At 42.9% G+C, this 20,000-nt stretch overlaps 1 protein-coding gene across 2 annotated transcripts in view; it reads left to right on the top strand.

The window, feature by feature from the left end:
* Positions 1 to 20,000, top strand: part of LOC106612624 (numb-like protein) — a 76,014-nt gene that overhangs the window by 39,499 nt on the left and 16,515 nt on the right. For both annotated transcript variants that reach the window (XM_014213963.2, XM_014213961.2), the window contains exon 2: positions 14,006 to 14,156. In XM_014213963.2, coding sequence (XP_014069438.1) covers positions 14,031 to 14,156 — 126 coding nt within the window. In that variant the 5' untranslated portion in view covers positions 14,006 to 14,030. The remainder of the gene's footprint in view (positions 1 to 14,005; positions 14,157 to 20,000) is intronic.

The following is a 20,000-nucleotide window of genomic DNA, read 5'->3' as shown; positions in this document are numbered from 1 at the left end:
GGAGGGTGACTGAATTACGGCATGGCCTAACTGACATGAATGTAGATGTGGAATGAGAGAGAGTGTCTGCTGGAAGAACTATGAGAGGGGATGGAGAGAGAGACAGGGACAGAGAGAGAGGTGCTATAGAGTAAGTGTGAAGGTGGAATGATGTATAGTGGGGATTGAGGAGATTATTATTATTTATTTTTAACGATTTGGTGACTGTGATGGTATGAGGGCCAGATTGGGAATTTAGCCAGGACACCAGGGTTAACACCCCTACTCTTATGATAAGTGCCATGGGATCTTTAGTGGCGACAGAGTCAGGACACCTTTTTAATGTCCCACCCGAAAGACGGCAAGAGGGCAATGTCCCCAATCACCGCCCTGGGTCATTTGGATATTTTCTTTAGACGAGAGGAAAGGGTGCCTCCTACTGGCCCTCGACTTGCAATGTTTAGTTACACAATGATGGGTGAGAGAGTGGTGCTATGTGATGGATGGGGGTACTACAGGCAGTCGCTAGCATAGTGACAGTGGTGGAGAGAGCTGGGTTATATTCATAAGGACACGTAACCATTTTATTTACGGAAAATGGAAATTAGCATTTCTTATTGTACAAGTTCAGGTATTCCCTCCCTGTTTCATCCTGTGTTCTTCTCTTTGGTGTGAAATGAATAGGACCCAGGGCTGGTGAACTGTGGATGAACAGGGGTGATGGAGGGTAGAGAGGAGACCGTCCCAGGCAGACAGGCAGACAGGCAGGCAGACAGGAAGTCAGTGCTGGTTAGAGACAGTGTCAGTACGTCAGGCTGAAGACTGCCTCTACACATGACAGCCTCTGTTCCAGCTGTCTCTCCACATTAGCTTTCACACACGCACACGCATGCACCCACACACGCGCACACACCAGCACACAGCCCACGCTCATTGTAATATGCATAACCATCCCATTCCAGTACAAGGGCCTTCATACTGTACTGTAATCACCAGAGCATTACTGTTGAATTTGTGAGTGTTGCCAGTACAGACTACAGATGATGATGTATTAGCAGTGTTCCTATACAGTTCTGTCTTGTCCTCTCCTCAGAGGTTTCTCTGTATCAAATGATCTATGGCTAATGTGACATCAGCAGGAAGGGCCGCTGACACCAGAGTTGCGTTTCACTGGAATGAAGTGGGGCCGACCTCTTCTCCCAGGGTCAGACAGTAGTCAAAACACTGCTGCCCCCATTTATGTGGGCTTGGTTCCGCTCCCTCGTTTCCACAACCAGACACACACAGAGAAGAGGGGGGGGGTAGGATATGTGGGATGGAGAGAGGGGGAGTGGAAACAGCCGGTTGTCGTGGGGACGAGCCGAAGTTTCTTGCTCTGGGTCTCTCAGTATTACATGTTTTTGTCTGCATCATTTCCAAACCCCCATACACACTACCGTTCAAAAGTTTGGGGTTACTTAGAAATGTCCTTGTTTTCCATGAAAACATACATGAAATGAGTTGCAAAATGAATAGGAAATATAGTCAAGAAGTTGACGAGGTTATAAATAATGATTTTTAATTTAAATAATTATTGTGTCCTTCAAACTTTGCTTTTGTCAAAGAATCCTCCATTTGCAGTGATTACAGAATGCCGAACTTTGGCATTCTAGTTGTCAATTTGTTGAGGTAATCTGAAGAGATTTCACCCATTGCTTCCTGAAACACCTCCCACAAGTTGGATTGGCTTGATGGGCACTTCTTACGTACCATACGGTTAAGCTGGACAAAAAATTTACTTTTCTTTCAAAAACAAGGACATTTCTAAGTGACAATGTAGAAAATAGTAAAAATAAAGACAAACCCTTGAATGAGTAGGTGTGTCCAAACTTTTGACTGGTACTGTATATTTACACAAATATATATATATATATATATATATATTTATGACCCCAAACTTTTGAACGGTAGTGTGTGTATATATATATGTGTATATATATATATATATATATATATATATATATATATATATATATATATATATATATATATATTATATATATATATATATATATATATATATATATATATATATATATATATATATATATATATATATATATACCAATTATATATATATATATATATATTTGTGTAAATATACAGTACCAGTCAAAAGTTTGGACACATCTACTCATTCAAGGGTTTGTCTTTATTTTTACTATTTTCTACATTGTAGAATAATAGTGAAGACATCAAAACTATGCAAGAACACATGTGGAATCATGCAGTAACCAAAAAAGTGTTAAACAAATCAAATATATTTTAGATTTTAGATTCTTCAAAGTAGCCACCCTTTGCCTTGATGACAGCTTTGCACACTCTTGGCATTTTCTCAACCAGCTTCACCTGGAATGCTTTTCCAACAGTCTTGAAGGAGTTCCCACATATGCTGAGCACTTATCCGATGCTTTTACTTCACTCTGCGGTCGAACTCATCCCAAACCATCTCAGTTGGGTTGACGTTGGGTGATTGTAGAGGCCAGGTCATCTGATGCAGCACTCCATCACTCTCCTTCTTGGTCAAATAGCCCTTATTCAGCCTGGAGGTGTGTTGGGTCATTGTTGAAAAACAAATGATTGCCCCACTAAGCGCAAACCAGATGGGATGGCATATCGCTGCAGAATGCTGTGGTAGCCATGCTGGTAAAGTGTGCATTGAATTCTAAGTAAATCACGGACAGTGTCACCAGCAAAGCACCCCCACACCATCACACCTCCTCCATGCTTCACGGTGGGAACCACACATGCGGATATCATCTGTTCACCTAGTTTGTAACCAAAAATCTCAAATTTGGACCAAAGGACAGATTTCGACCGGTCTAATGTCCATTACTCGTGTTTCTTGACCCAAGCAAGTCTCTTCTTATTGGTGTCCTTTAGTTGTGGTTTCTTTGCAGCAATTTGACCATGAAGGCCTGCTTCACACCGTCTCCTCTGAACAGTTGATGTTGAGATGTGTCTGTTACTTGAACTCTGTGAAGCATTTATTGGGCTGCAATTTCTGAGGCTGGTAACTCTAATGAACTTATCCTCTGCAGCAGAGGTAACTCTGGGTCTTCCTTTCTTGTGGTGGGTGTCATGAGAGCCAGTTTCATCATAGAGCTTGATGGTTTTTGCAACTGCACTTGAAGAAACTTTAAAAGTTAATGACATTTTCCATTGTGACTGACCTTCATGTTGTAAAGTAATGATGGACTGTCATTTCTCTTTGCTTATTTGAGCTGTTTTTGCCATAATATGGACTTCGTCTTTTACCAAATAGGGCTATCTTCTGTATTCCAACCCTACCCTTCTTTATCATTTTCCCCTTACCCTGCCACCCCTCCCCTAATTGGAGTAAACTAATGGATAACAATACAACAATGCTTCCACTTCCAGCTTATACATACTACATACATTTCCCGGACAGTATGATTCACATTATTTTTCTTTTGTTTGTTTTTAGTCCCAGCTTTCAGCTACCCTCAACCAATGTTCCCTCTAAGCTGCGTGGGACTACCACGCACCTCCCCCGGGACTGCCTCGCAGAAGAAATCTCAGCCCACAGAGAGAACTACGAGATTGAACTTCACTCAACTTTCTAGAGCAGTCGATAGCGATCTACTGGTCGATCTCCAAGGCATTCCGAGTCGATCGCCAAACATTTCTGTAAAAAAACCAAACGATAAAGCCTGATGATACTATTTGTTTTTATTCGTCTCAGGCTGTTGGCATTATTCAAATCAAATCTTATTTGTCACATGCGCCGAATACAACAGGTGTAGACCTTACTGTGAAATGCTGAATACAACAGGTGTAAACCTTACTGTGCAATGCATACTTACAAGCCCTTAACCAACAATGCAGTTTTAAGAAAAATAAGTGTTAAGAAAATATTGACTATATAAACTAAAGTAAAAAAAGAAATAAAAAAAGAACACAATAAAATATCAATAAGGAGGCTATATACAGGGGGTAGGAAAATGTATCTATCAGCTTGCGTTGTTGTTATTATTAGCGGCTTGAGTCTTTTTTAATATAGAGGATTATTTCACTTTCTCTGTTCATAGGAGTAACAACATGAATTTGTGCACGAGGCAGAAATAATGCGGTGCGACTCGAGTTTCGCCATCAGCTGGAAGACAGTGCCCATTGGATGAAAGGGAGAGTGGAGGGATGTTGAGAGGCAGACCGTCAGTCTACTGCTCTCTCCCTCCGCTGAGACTGACCAACAGATGCAGGCACCGTCTGCTCTGTAAAATAAAAATAAAAACAAATGATTTAAATGTATTCTCACGCAGCTGTGCCTCACAAGTAATACAACAACGGATCTATTACCGGTGTGATCATATCCCTACCTCAAATATTTTCTTTTAAATTGACAAAAATGGCCCGATCATCAATGCATTGGCAGGGCAATTCAAGCGAAGCCAATATGCGGTGATAATGTATAGCTTACTGCAAAACCATTAGAAACTCAGAAAGAGATCTTGACTCAGAAAAGGTTGGTGCCACTGTTCTAGAGTTTCCCTGTTAACACTATCAACGTTTCCCTCTACTGTGGCAATTGTGATGAAATCAACGAAATATTAGCCACTTTCAATGTAACATAACAAAACAAAACAAACTATGCAAGCGATATTGTTGTAGGCAGAACGCATCGGAGTACGATTCTATCGCATTGACACGCACGACTCAGCCCATACTCTACACAGACCGGTGCGGCATAATCAATCAGAGCTGCAGGAGGCCTATATGCAAATAGACCATTGTCATATATGGATCTGTGCCGTTCACTTTGAACTGGACTGTGTTTACAGCATGAATGGTTGAGTAGATGCGCTTGTTTTGAGATCAAGGTGAGAGCTGCATGTAGCCACGTGTTCATATCCTTTGCTAGTTAGTCAGTTATTAGCCCAGTTATAGATAATTTGTAGTCAGCAATAGTGGAGTGATTGCATCCTACAAGAGCACAAAACGGGTACATTTCTAGACATCTTTGAAAAGTGAGTCAGGTAAAGAGCTTTTGTTGTCTTAAAGTGGCAGTGTTGTATTTTGAGACAGGCTTGAATAATTTTGATTTGATTTGATTTATTAGGATCCCCATTAGCCGATGCCAATAAGCTAAATAGCCAATAGGCAAAGGGTAGCATAATTTGTCTGATTGCCTGTAATAATGGTATGAGAATAATAATGCATTTTATTTTGTAAAGTGGTATCTTGCATCAAACAACACAACAACATGTTCAGTAACCTCCTTGTCTGAAGGACAAGTGGATAAACAGGTTAATGTCAAGCCCTGCATGTTTTTTTCTAAAGTCTTATGGAATCTAGGCCTACATAGAACACCACACATTGGCTGCTGCTATAGGCTGAATGATAGAACAGATATTTCCATGTTAAAATGTTATGGGATGAATTTTCTCCGTTGTTTTTGATGGTAGGCCACTCTGCTAGGCTTAAATCATGTTCAAATAGCCACAGTAGCCTACTTGGCCACTGTTAAAACTGTAACTTAAAGTGGGTACAGCCTCAGTATTCACAGTAAACTAATTTTCACAACGTTCAAGTTTGTGCTCAGCAGACCTGAAATGTTCTCAGTGACAAAAAAATGAGAGGGAAGATTGCGAAACATTGCCCTCAACCCCTCCCACCGATCTCTGAGCACCATCCAGGTTTGATTTCTAGCTGCCATATATTTTTCTGCTGTGCTGTGATGTTTCACAAAAGTTCGGAACCTTTCTATTCTCATAGTTTCTAGAGATTGTAAATGAAAGATAAATACCTTTGCTAAGAGTATTATTGATTGATTGACTATGACTTTTCAGATCACCCAGCAGTGCTATCTGCAGAGTTAGCTCCAAATACATGGTGCAATGTTTCTGCCATTCCTGAACCTGTGACCAGAAACAAGCTACATATGGGCAGTACCAAAGCAAGTGATCTAATGATTCTGTCTCTTCACGGCAAAATCTGCAGAGCTGGGATGGTTGTATCCCCCACATATAGAACATTCTATTGGTTGCAAAAATGTAAAAAATGACTAAGTTTTGAATCCGGCGTCGTTTTGTATATCAGTTCATAAACCATGTGTCATGGAATCGGTACATTGAAAATCTACTCCAAACTAATTTGGAACCTGTATGGCGCAGCTGTCAATTTGGTCCTTAAATGAAACTTTTTTATTTGTCACAATTTTCTTTAGCCAATTTTGGTCTTTAATGCAGGGCCAACAGACAAGTTCATTACCTTCTCCCCTATCCACTTGCCTCCTACATATTTGCGGTAATGCTGCAGTCAGTTGGTTGTACTTTTGGATAGAGCAGACATTTCCATGTATTTTTGTTAACTGCATGTGTAACATACAGTGAGGGAAAAAAGTATTTGATCCCCTGCTGATTTTGTACGTTTGCCCACTGACAAAGAAATGATCAGTCTATCATTTTAATGGTAGGTTTATTTGAACAGTGAGAGACAGAATAAAAACTAAAACATCCAGAAAAACGCATGTCAAAAATGTTATAAATTGATTTGCATTTTAATGAGGGAAATAAGTATTTGGCCCCCTCTCAATCAGAAAGATTTCTGGCTCCCAGGTGTCTTTTATATAGGTAATGAGTTGAGATTAGGAGCACACTCTTAAAGGGAGTGCTCCTAATCTCAGCTTGTTACCTGTATAAAAGACATTTGTCCACAGAAGCAATCAATCAATCAGATTCCAAACTCTCCACCAAAGAGCTCTCCAAGGATGTCAGGGACAAGGTTGTAGACCTACACAAGGCTGGAATGGGCTACAAGACCATCGCCAAGCAGCTTGGTGAGAATGTGACAAATCAAATCAAATCAAATCAAATTTATTTTTATATAGCCCTTCGTACATCAGCTGATATCTCAAAGTGCTGTACAGAAACCCAGCCTAAAACCCCAAACAGCAAGCAAAGCATGTGAAAGAAGCACGGTGGCTAGGAAAAACTCCCCAGGAAAAACTCCCTAGAAAGGCCAAAAACCTAGGAAGAAACCTAGAGAGGAACCAGGCTATGAGGGGTGGTCAGTCCTCTTCTGGCTGTGCAGGGTGGATATTATAACAGAACATGGTCAAGATGTTAAAATGTTAAAATGTTCATAAATGACCAGCATGGTCAAATAATAATAATCTTAGTAGTTGTCGAGGGTGCAACAAGCACGTCCGGTGAACAGGTCAGGGTTCCATAGCCGCAGGCAGAACAGTTGGTGCGATTATTCGCAAATGGAAGAAACACAAAAGAACTGTCAATCTCCCTCGGCCTGGGGCTCCATGCTAGATCTCACCTCGTGGAGTTGCAATGATCATGAGAATGGTGAGGAATCAGCCCAGAACTACACGGGAGGATCTTGCCAATGATCTCAAGGCAGCTGGGACCATAGTCACCAAGAAAACAATTGGTAACACACTACGCCGTGAAGGACTGAAATCCTGCAGCGCCCGCAAGGTCCCCCTGCTCAAGAAAGCACATATACATGCCCATCTGAAGTTTGCCAATGAACATCTGAATGATTCAGTGGACAACTGGGTGAAAGTGTTGTGGTCAGATGAGACCAAAATGGAGCTCTTTGGCATCAACTCAACTCGCCATGTTTGGAGGAGGAGGAATGCTGCCTATGACCCCAAGAACACCATCTCCACCGTCAAACATGGAGGTGGAAACATTATGCTAGCCAGTCTCCAGACCTTAATCCCATAGAAAATCTGTGGAGGGAGCTGAAGGTTCGAGTTGCCAAATGTCAGCCTCGAAACCTTAATGACTTGGAGAAGATCTGCAAAGAGGAGTGGGACAAAATCCCTCCTGAGATGTGTGCAAACCTGGTGGCCAACTACAAGAAACGTCTGACCTCTGTGATTGCCAACAAGGGTTTTGCCACCAAGTACTAAATCATGTTTTGCAGAGGGGTCAAATACTTATTTCCCTCATTAAAATGCAAATCATTTTATAAAGTTTTTGACATGCGTTTTTCTAGATTTTTTGGTTGATATTCTGTCTCTCACTGTTCAAATAAACCTACCATTAAAATTATAGGCTGGTTATTTTTGTCAGTGGGCAAACGTACAAAATCAGCAGGGGATCAAATATTTTTTCCCTCACTGTAACTCCACCAGTCCTATTTATGAATTTACATTTTTTATTTTTTTAAAGATAATGTTTTTTTATCGGTTAGTATGTTTGAGTTTAACCATAATATTTGTTCTGTCTTTTCTGGTGGATTAAACTGCAATTGCAACCAACTTTCTATTGTTTGTTTTAAAAATAGCAATATTTTGGAGATTATTACATTTTCAAACAACCGAAAGGGAGAGGCTGTAATCTGAATAAAGGGAAAAAGGCCATTCTTGAACACGGAGTGAGCCATTCTTACTAATCTGCTGGAGAACCAGTTCAGATTTAACTATAGTTTTTGTATGATTGAAGCCTTTCGTGAGAGGTTCAGTGCTTTAATGTTTAATCATTTTTGCCCTCCAAGTTCATATTCATTATATAAATATCGCTCACTATTTACATTTGGTGTCTGAGAGGTCCCGAAAATTGGTTCATCCTAAGGCTGCACAGTGTGTGTGTGTGTGTGTGTGTGTGTGTGTGTGTGTGTGTGTGTGTGTGTGTGTGTGTGTGTGTGTGTGTGTGTGTGTGTGTGTGTGTGTGTAAGACTGTTCATGTGAGTGTGTGTATGTGAAGGTGCATTTGTGTGCGTCTTTTAATAAAATGTCTTTCTCCACATCAAATACACAGAGAAAGGCAGATGAGCCGAGAAAATAGAATGGAGGTGACATCATAAAGATGCTTCCTGTTTTTATACATTGGAAGTTTTTTTCCTCACTACTCACCATTCCTCACCACTCTCTTTTTGACATGGCTGGGGAACGTTCCCGCAACGCTCCCTGATCTCCGGTAGAATCTAATCGTTAGCTGTCTGTCACAGTGTGGCAGCGGCTTACCCCTGACGACGGCTAGTTGGTCTATTTCCCATTAGCTTTGATAAACGTTTTCCCTGCTCCCTGCCCCGCAGTCAGGCTTTTCTAACTGTGGGAGACCATAATACTTATATTAAGAGAGAACTATATTTCTCTCTCTGAAGGCTGTGTGAATGTGAAACTCCGTTGTTCATCTATAGTACTACCAGAACGAACTAGTCCAATGTTCTGCAAACGTAGTGAGCATGTGGAGTGGTTTTGTCTCAAATTGTTTCCACAGGCTAGATCAGACATACATTTTTTCCATAGTCAAATTGAAAGTAGGGGCCCTCTCGAATTAATTTAGGATGGTTTATCTCTAAATTCACTATCTGTGTGTGTGTGTGTGTGTGCGGGTGTGTGTGTGTACTCTGATGTTCCACTATTGAGTGGCCTCAATGCTGTATGTGTGGTGGCCCAACTCTGATGTTTTACTGATGTTTTACTACGCTATAGTCCATCGTAGTTGTACTTGGCTGTGTTTCACCACTATCTGTCTCTCTTTGTTTCTGTTCCCTATCCTCCCACTCCCCCTCTCTCTCTCACAATTCTCTTTCTCTCTTTCTCCATATGTTTCCCATCGTTTACCTCCACACACTAATACACACACAGACACACACACACACACACACACACATGGCCTTGTTTTTATATCTTTTCACTTTATATTCTCTGACACAGGCTCGCATACACACACACACACACACACACACACACACACACACACACACACACACACACACACACACACACACACACACACACACACACACACACACACACACACTCCCTACTGCCTGCTCTACTTCTCTGATTCCTGTTGTTAATATCGCAGAGGTTTATGTGCACTGTGACTGAGAGAGAAAAGAAAGCTCATGTAGCTGTAATCTAGTGCTCTGATTCCAGGCTTGTATATCTGTGGCTAGAGCAAGGTGAAGGGAGGAGGAGGAGATGGAGAGATGCAGAGGAGGAATATAGGTCACTGACAGAGATAGAGGGAGGAAGAAGGTTGATTAAATCACAAAGGAGAGAAAACCTTAGAAAAGGGTATAAAAACAGAGGTATTCAACACGCCATGGTTTGTATGATAGATGCACAGAGAGAAAGGGAGACATTCAGAGAGAGGGAGAGAGAGAGAGAAACAGGTTGTTTATGCACACCGTCACACACTAATACCCACCCCCTAAGCCAGCCCAGTCCCATGTTGCATGTGGAGACTGTCATACGGGGTGCCCTACTAGCTGTGTGTCTGGACAGCTCACGGTAATGCTGGGAAGGGACACACAGTGGGAGAGGACTTTCACAGCTGCAGCTTCTCTCTCTCTCTCTCTCCCTCTCTCTCTCTCCCTCTCTCCCTCCCTCCCTCCCTCCCTCCCTCCCTCCCTCCCTCCCTCCCTCCCTCCCTCCCTCCCTCCCTCCCATGGAGCAGGATCAACCCTCAGGGAGGCACTCTTAAAGGGACAGGCCACTGCTGCATCTCCCTCCTGCAGCCTCAGACACAGACACAGGAGAAAGGAGGAGGAGTGTGAGGACATGGATGAGAGAGAGAGATAGAGGAGATGGAGAGAGCGAGAGAGAGTTATGGGTATCTGAGGGGGAGAGAGGGTAGTCCCTGCGTCCCTGCGGCTGGTAAACGGACATTAATAGCTGCTGTTTTGTGTTGATAAGGACGACAATGAATAACAGTAATACTATTTATTGGCTTTGAATGTATATCGGAAGCCCACAGTGCCTTACACTGTACAAGACAATACACATTAAGATGCGGGGAGGGTTGGGCTTGGCATTGGATGCTGACAAATCCAGCGACCCTGTGGTTATGTCTGCCAGCCAAACAGTGGGAGTGGGTTTTAGGGAGGAGGAGTCTGTGAGTGAGGACGGGTATAGGTGAGGGAAAGTACTGTGTGTGTGTGTGTGTTAGGTGTGTGTTAGGTGTGTGTGTGTGTCTCCATTAACTCTTGTGTGCCGAGCTGGGTTGGCTCTGTGTTATTGGCCAGCTGTGTGGCGGCTCCTCCTGGTTATTTTGATTGGCTGTGATTGGTGCAATGATAGTCTGTCCTCAGGCTCCAGCTGTATGCTGTTCTAATGGTGCTGCTCTGGCTGAAGGGCGCACTCATCACACACACACACACTCCTCCCTCCAATGTAATAACTCTTATTTTGTCGTTGTTTCAGTCTCCGTTGCCAAACATGGAGTGCTGTGCGGAAGGTTTACATTGGTTTCTTAAACAGTGCTGTGCAATATTTTAGTAGGGTTTAAAAAACATGTTTCCTGCCTGATTAGTGTTGTGAATGTGAATCTCAGAGAGAGAGAGAGAGAGAGAGAGAGAGAGAGAGAGAGAGAGAGAGAGAGAGAGAGAGAGAGAGAGAGAGAGAGAGAGAGAGAGAGAGAGGCAGTGTGAGAGAGAGAGAGAGAGGCAGTGTGAGGGAGAGAGAGGCATAGAGAGAGGGGGAGAGATAGACAGAGAGAGAAAGGCAAAGAGAGAGACATGAAGTGAGAACCGGGGTGAGGGAGGGGGCAAAACGGGAGGATGACTTCAGCCTACGGTAAACAAAAGAAAGACAAAAAGCCATGTCATTCCCCGACCAAACACACTTTCCCGTTACAATGTACTCCAGATGTGAGCGGCAGGTAGACTAGTGGTTAGAGTGTTGGACTAGTAACCGAAAGGTTGCAAGATCGAATCTCTGAGCTGACAAGGTAAAAATCTGTCGTTCTGCCCCTGAACAAGGCAGTTAACCCACTGTTCCTAGGCTATCATCGAAAATAAGAATTTGTTCTTAACTGGCTTGCCTAGTTAAATAAAAAAATGTCTTTAAGTGAAAATATTGGGCGAGGTGCAACTATTTGTTCTTTGTTGTAACTTGGCATGGGCCTATACAGTGTGTGTGTGTTTTGTTTTACTATCCTTCGCCGGTCCCCACAATGAAAAGGCTCTTTTAGGCTAAGTGGCAAGGGTTAGAAGTTAGGGTTAGGTTAGGGGTTTGGGGTTAAGGTTAGAATAATGGTTAAGGGATGTTGTCAAGGTTTCCTTCACTGCCCTCTGGCTGCAGTTTGGTCTGGCAGTGCCAGTGTGCCATCCTCTGAATGCTGGGTCTGTGCTGACTGGGGTGAGTGGCAGGGCGCTGAGTGCAGGGGGTTGACACCCTGGCAGAGAGAGGCACGCAGCAACACTGTGACCTCAATCAGATGAGATTGAGATTTCAAAGTCCCCCATCCCTCTCACCCCCGTCTTCTCCTCTCCTTTTGCTACACTTTCCCTCCCGCTCCCTCATTCTCCCTCCTTCTCTTAGCCTCTCTTACACTCATCTCTCTCATTCTCCCTCCTTCTCTTAGCCTCTCTTACACTCATCTCTCTCATTCTCCCTCCTTCTCTTAGCCTCTCTTACACTCATCTCTCTCTCTCCCTCCTTCTCTTAGCCTCTCTTACACTCATCTCTCTCTCTCCCTCCTTCTCTTAGCCTCTCTTACACTCATCTCTCTCTCTCCCTCCTTCTCTTAGCCTCTCTTACACTCATCTCTCTCACTCTCTCTCCGTCTATACTTCTCCTTCTAATCCCCTCTGTCCCTCTGCCGCCTCCTTGGCAGGAGCTCAGCCGTTAGATCACATGACCTCATAGCAAGTCGATTAGATCAGGCCTGAAACTGGAGCAGAACACCCAGCGCCCTGGCCCCTCCCTGGGCTGGTCCCCCCATGTCTCTAAGCCCACTCCCCTGCTCCTTCCCTGGGGAGACATCTGACGCCAGCTGCCCCTCGCCCCCCCTCCCTGCACCTGCTCCAGTGGGGGGCGCCGGCCAGGTGCCGCGCTGCCAGCATGCTGCTCAGAAACACCCCTGCCGCCTGGCCTCTGAGGGACCTGCCGCTCTTGGCAGAGGCCGCATGCCGGCAATGCCAGCGACACCAGGCACATTTAAACGCAGCACGTAAACAGATCCCAATGTGCCTGTACACACACCCAACCTTACACACACTTTCACTTCCGCCGTGTCATGCCTCACACCTGCTACCCATCCCGTAAGGTGACAGAGCTTATGGGAAGCGGTGAGTGTGTGAATGTGTGTGTCATAGGCTTATCTAATAACAGTGTGTTTGAGTCAGTATATAAAGCTTAGCCTGTGTGTTTACGGGAGGAGAACAGTTCTACAGGGCTGACAGATTGCTTTGGAAGAGCTTTATCTAGATCAGCTGATTATACTTTCTGATCATACTGTTGGAAAGACTTCAACACACCCACGAAACAAATACTTAGTGAAAGCCAGGAGAAAAGAATGCCGAAGCTTGGGGCAAGACCACCGAGATGCCCAAGATGGTAAGATCATTTGAGAGGATGTCTGTTCCGCTAAACTGGGCCGTGCGTTATTCTGAGATGTTTCTCTTTTTCTGGTTCAGTTTTCATACTTCGTACAGCGAGAAACTGACTCCCACAAAAAAAAGACTCATTAGCATTTTTAAACAGGACTTGTTTTGATAGTGTCATCATGTTTCATTATGAAGACGTTGAAATTACCAATGCAAATGAGGTATTCAGGCTGAATGGCCTAATTAAGTGTGTGTGTGTGTGTGTGTGTGTGTGTGTGTGTGTGTGTGTGTGTTTACATCCGGCAATAATTCCGATGTTCAAAGCCCACAGGATGAAAGGACTGTCTGGGCTTTGTGGGCTTGCTCTACCTGTAACCCTAAACATTGATGGAAATGTGATTAAACAAATCTAACAGATATAGCTCTGTATAGATATTTAATGATGATAACATGGATTAAATTGCTAGGTTGTAAAGGATAGTAGCGTTTTCACACACCTATCGTTAATTTATCTCAGTTACAGTGTTGTCTATGGTGGCCTATAGGGGCAAACACTTTCTTTCTTTAAAAAAGGGTTTGCCCCTCTGGGCTACCATAGTTGTCTCTCTCGCTTTCAGAGCAGAGGTGTCATTTCTTGTCACTGTCGTTTCACCCCCATGGCTGTCACGAGCACACACTTAACACATACTGACCTCGCCCCCCCTGTGTGTCTCTGTCTCCATAGCAACAGGGAGCCCCAGAGCCCGGAGATGAATAAGCTGCGCCAGAGCCTACGCAGGAAGAAGCCCACCTACGTGCCGGAGGCCAGCAGACCCCACCAGTGGCAGGCCGACGAGGAGGCCGTACGCAAGGGCAAATGCAACTTCCCCGTGAGGGTAAGACTGAGACCCCTGTCCTGGGACCTGGTCTTAAACTGACTCTTAACTAAACCTCAGCCTAACTATTATTACTCTTAATCTTTTGGTTCAAAATGTTGAGGTATATGATTAAATTGGTATACTATCTGGGACAGCAGGGAAGGAAGTTGTATTTCGTCTTACAAAATCACACCTAACTCTAGCCTTAGATCTAACTTAGTTCTGACTTTTACTTTTACTCTTATCCTAAGTCCCGTGGCAGTGTGATCAGTGGAACAGAACAGAACCTGACAGTAATGATGATCCTAGTTCTGGTGATGAGACTTAGCTGTCTCTAAGTCTTTCTGGGGGCCCAGTGAATGGGGAGAGATCAATAGTGAATAGTGCCTAAGGGTGGATGGGGAGAGATAAATTCTACCTCCTCCCTGGTGAAACTGCTGCGTGATTCTCTTCCACTCCTTTGTCTGAGGTGATTTGCCTTCTCCCCAATTAAGCATTATACGACAGCCCCACTGCATTGTGGTATATAAGCACGCTCTTAGTAATTCCACTCTGGTTCCCCAAAATCTCAGCTGTAGTCTATGGGTAGGATGGATGGATCCTTATATGCAACTGTATAGAACAGAATAGTGGATGAGTAGATTCCTACTATCAGAGTGCTGCTCTAGGGTAGTAGAGAGAGGAACAGTAAGAGAGAAGAGACAGAGAAAGAGGGACACAGGGGAGGAGGGATGGGGGAAGTGAGGGATGAGGGCAGCGATAGAGAGGGTGAGTGAGATTGAAAGAGAGAGGGGGGGTGGATAGAGAGGAGGGAACATTTCTAATGGAAAAGACCCATGATGGTGTGCTTCAGATCTCCAGCAGGAAAAGCTAGCAGCAGTCATTACCCCACTATCAACGCCTCTCTCCCCCTCACCAATCTGTCTCTCCTAGCTCTTCATCTGCTTCCTTCAAAACAAAACTATATTTTACCCAAGTGTATGGCCCATAAGGTTTCAATTAAGAAACATACTGTAGTTTTAACGAACCGCTAGCTTGTGCTAGGCACGTATTATCGACCTCATGTTATGAGACCGAGCTAGTGGTTTGTAGTAAAGCTAGCTGCTAGACTATAATACAAACGCTAGTGGTGACACTTTGTGGGGATCATTTTGAACTGCGTATAATTACACCAGGACGATACATAGCATGAAGCAAACAAATTGCAACTTTATTTCAAGCAACATGTATTTTGAAATGAAATCAAGTGAACCTTAATATATTCCTTTCGGCGCTACCTCATGATAGTGATATTTGCTAGTAATGTCTCTGTCCTGTGCATGTCATCCTTAAGGCCTACCTTCATTACAGCCCTGACATTCTGAGTATCATTTGTGTTAGACGCTATTCATTTAACTATTCAATCATCTCTTGTTTTGGAGTAAGATTGATGTCTAAACCCACCAACCATCTACTGTACATAGGCGGTCTTTGTATGATATGAAATAAAGTGTTTATTCTTTGAATTAAGTACAGTGTATTTTTTGGTCATTGAACTTTTCCTGTTTGTCTGTTTTATTTGGTTGTCACATGGTTTTGGTAGGATAATGGACGCTGCTTTGTGGGTATGAAGTGCTGTTGTGGACAGGGTTTGCATCCTAGGTCAGCCATAAAGGGATTGTTACACCCACGCCAATGATCAAGGACATCAGCTTCAGATCTGTGCGATATCATCAGACAAAATGAGTGACAACCAAATAAAACAGACAAACAGGGAATGTTCAATGACCAAAAAACACACTATACTTCATTCAAAGAATCAACACTTTATTTCATATCATACAAAGAAGAAAGTTAAGTGAATAGTGTCTAATACAAATAATCAGCAGAATGTCAGGTGTTAGTGCAGGGCTGGAACAGAAACCTGCACACCCAGTAGCTAGATCTCTAGCAGCAAGGTTGGCCTTGCATGTTCTAGGTTCATGCATTGTTATTTTTAACAGTATTTTTGTAGTCTTACAACCAATTCTAACAGTAAACCAATAGTATACAGTAACAGTCAAAAGTTTGGACACACCTACTCATTCCAGGGTTTTTCTTTATTTTTACTATTTTCTACATTGTAGAATAAAAGTGAAGACATCAAAACTATGAAATAACACATATGGAATCATGTAGTAACCAAAAAAAGTGTTAAACAAATCAAAATATATTTTATATTTGGGATTCTTCAGTGTAGCCACCCTTTGCCTTGATGATAGCTTTGAACACTCTTGGCATTATCTCAACCAGCTTCATGAGGTAGTCACCTGGAATGCATTTCAATTAACACATATGCCTTGTTAAAAGTTAATTTGTGGAATGTATTTATTTCTTATTACATTTGAGCCAATCAGTTGTGTTGTGACAAGGTAGGGGTGGTATACAGAAGATAGCCCTATTTGGTAAAAGACCAAGTACATATTATGGCAAGAAAAGCTCAAATAAGCAAAAAGAAACGACAGTCAATCATTACTTTAAGGCTTGAGGGTCAGTCAATACAGAAGATTTCAAGAACTGTTAAAGTTTCTTCAAGTGCAGTCGCAAAAACCATCAAGATCTATGATGAAACTAGCTCTCATGAGGGCCGCCACAGGAAAGGAAGATACAGAGTTACCTCTGCTGCAGAGGAATAGTTCATTAGAGTTACCAGCCTCAGAAATTGCAGCCCAAATAAATGCTTCACAGAGTTCAAGTAACAGACACATCTCAACATCAACTGTTCGGAGGAGACTGTGTGTATCAGGCCTTCATGGTCAAATTGCTGCAAAGAAACCACTACTAAAGGACCCCAATGAGAAGAAGAGACTTGCTTGGGCCAAGAAACACGAGCAATGGACATTAGACTGGTGGAAATCTGTCCTTTGGTCTGATGAGTCCAAATGTGAGATTATTGGTTCCAACTGCCTTGTCTTTGTGAGACGCAGAGTAGGTGAATGGATGATCTCCGCATGTTTGGTTCTCTTTGTGAAGCATGGAGCAGGAGGTGCTAGGGTGTGCAGGTTCTTTGCTGGTGACACTGTCGGTGATTTATTTAGAATTCAAGGCACCCTTAACCAGCATGGCTACCACTGCATTCTGCAGCGATATGCCATCCCATCTGGTTTGCGCTTAGTGGGACTATCATTTGTTTTTCAACAGGACAATGACCCAAAACACCACCAGCCTGTGTAAGGGCTATTTGACCAAGAAAGAGCATGATGGAGGGCTGCATCAGATGACCTGGCCTCCACAATCACCTGACCTCAACCCAGTTGAGATGGTTTGGGATGAGTTAGACCACAGAGTGATGGAAAAGCAGCAAACAAGTGCTCAGCATATGTGGGAACTCCTTCAGACTGTTGGAAAAGCATTCCTCATGAAGCTAGCTAGCTGACGTTACCTAGAATAGATAGTTAACTTGATAAACACCTTGCCAGTGTGCTACACATCATCCCGGCGCCACATCCTCCTGTTGCTAGCGTTACTATCCATGCATGCAATGCAGCCCGCTGCAATGCTTCTTTTGGAAATCTATAAACATTAATTAAAAAAAATATATTAAAACCTGGTCGTCAGGACCTTCCCACCAGCAAATACTATGGTAATTCTAACTTTAAACTTGAGAAACTAGACCAGGGGTATCCAACCAGGGTTTGGGGTTTGAGAAGTAAATTAGAGAAGTGAAAAAGTCTTCCTTACTTGTTAATTTTCTTGAAATCTAAAGGCACATCCTAGATTCGAGCCAATATCTTAAGTAGTTGAACATGTTATTACTCCAACCTCGTGAGTGACAAACTGACACGTTTTCATTTTGGTCAAAAAACGACTTTACATCGAAATAGTGCCTTTAATTTGATGGCCTGCACATGTGCAGTTCGGCGTGCGATGACGGTTAGAACCGATTAGGTGTTTCTACGCATGAGTTTAGCTACCCAATGTCGTCATGACATCACCTCCAAGTGTGTTCGGGGAGTCTTATCAGAGAAGCAGATTTAACTTATCTTCACATTGTACTGTCTTTGGTCTCGGTCTAGCAATGTTGATGTTGTTAGGCCTACTGCTGCAGCACATGTCATGGCGGAGTTAAAAAACAACGCCCACCCAATTGATACAACGAATCATGATATAGTTATGTGAGGCAAGCTTACTTTGCAGTTAACATTTAATTGAGGTTATTGGGGAAAGTCTTTCTGTCTACCCACAAGACGGTTATCATTAGCATCGCTATCTGGCTTCATGGAGTGATAAACAAACGCTCACACAAAACAGACAGTCGGGCAATATTGCTGGAAATTAATTGGCAGATATTATTTTATGTTTGGCTTTTTAAGCCAATAGTGGCAAACCTAGGGTGGCATAATGTAAATGTGTGTTTGATTGGATAATAGTTGGGAGTTTTTTGTTTATGACTGTTTGTAATGGAACAAATGAAAGAATGCATGTACTTTCATAATTGCTTGGCAAGCTACTCATGGCTGGGCTGGTAGCTACTGGTAGCTCGAGATCTACCCCTGAACTAGACTAAGTTAGCTAGCATAGCTCGCTTACAGCTGCAACTGAACAGCTGTTGTTTACAAACGCACCGCAAGTTCTTTGGGGTCCTCGTCAAAAAGCTTTTAAAAAGGTCTATAAAAATTTACGTTTATTGGTCGCTTACACAGATTTCCAGGTGTTATAGCAGGTGCAGCGAAATCCTTATAGAGCTAGAAACAAGGCGAGCGTGTCTGTCGGGGCCGTCTTGCTACAAGAGCAGAGTAGCAGTTGTTTGGAGCACCTAGCAGTAGTGTTTGGAGGCAGGCCAAAGGCTACACAAGGTGTCTCTCTCAATTCAATTAAATTCAAGGGGCTTTATTGGCATTGGAAACATATGTTAACATTGCCTAAGCAAGTGAAGTAGATAATATACACAAGTGAAATAAACAATACAAATGAACAGTAAACATTATAGTCACAGAAGTTCCAAAAGAATAAAGACATTACAAATGTCATATTATGTATATATACAGTGTTGTAACAATGTGCAAATGGTTAAAGTACAAAAGGGAAAATAAATAAACGTAAATATAGGTTGTATTTACAATGGTGTTTGTTCTTCACTGGTTGCCCTTTTCTTGTGGCAACAGGTCACAAATCATTCTGCTGTGATGGCACACTGTGGTATTTCACCCAGTAGATATGGGACTTTATCAAAATCGGTTTTGTTTTCGAATTCTTTGTGGATCTTTGTAATCTGAGGGAAATATGTGTCTCTAATATGGTCATACATTTGGCAGGAGGTTAGGAAGTGCAGCTCAGTTTCCACCTCATTTCTCTTGAGAGCCAGGTCTGCCTACGGTGGCCTTTCTCAATACAAGGCTATGCTCACTGAGTCTGTACATAGTCAAAGCTTTCCTTAAGTTTGGGTCAGTCACAGTGGTCAGGTATTCTGCCACTGTGTACTCTCTGTTTAGGGCCAAATAGCATTCTAGTTTGTTCAGTTTTTTTGTTAATTCTTTCCAATGTGTCAAATAATTATCTTTTTGTTTTCTCATGATTTGGTTGGGTATAATTGTGTTGCTGTCCTGGCGCTCTGTGGGGTCTGTTTGTGTTTGTGAACAGAGCCCCAGGACCAGCTTGCTTAGGGGGCTCTTCTCCAGGTTCATCTCTCTGTAGGTGATGGCTTTGTTATGGAAGGTTTGGGAATCGCTTCCTTTTAGGTGGTTGTAGATTTTGATCATTAGCGGGTATCGGCCTCTCTCTCTCTCTCTCTCTTTCTCTGTCTCTCTCTCTTTCTCCATCTCTTTCTTTCTATCTTTATCCCCCTCTCTCCAATGTTCCCTCTAAATTGCACGTGGGCATGGAGTTCCCCAGGTTGCACAGAAG

This window comes from Salmo salar, chromosome ssa09 (assembly GCF_905237065.1).
Source record: "Salmo salar chromosome ssa09, Ssal_v3.1, whole genome shotgun sequence".
In the NCBI taxonomy this organism is placed as follows: domain Eukaryota; kingdom Metazoa; phylum Chordata; class Actinopteri; order Salmoniformes; family Salmonidae; genus Salmo; species Salmo salar.
The sequence above is the reverse complement of the archived record's forward strand: the minus strand, read 5'-3'. Positions and strand labels throughout refer to the sequence as shown.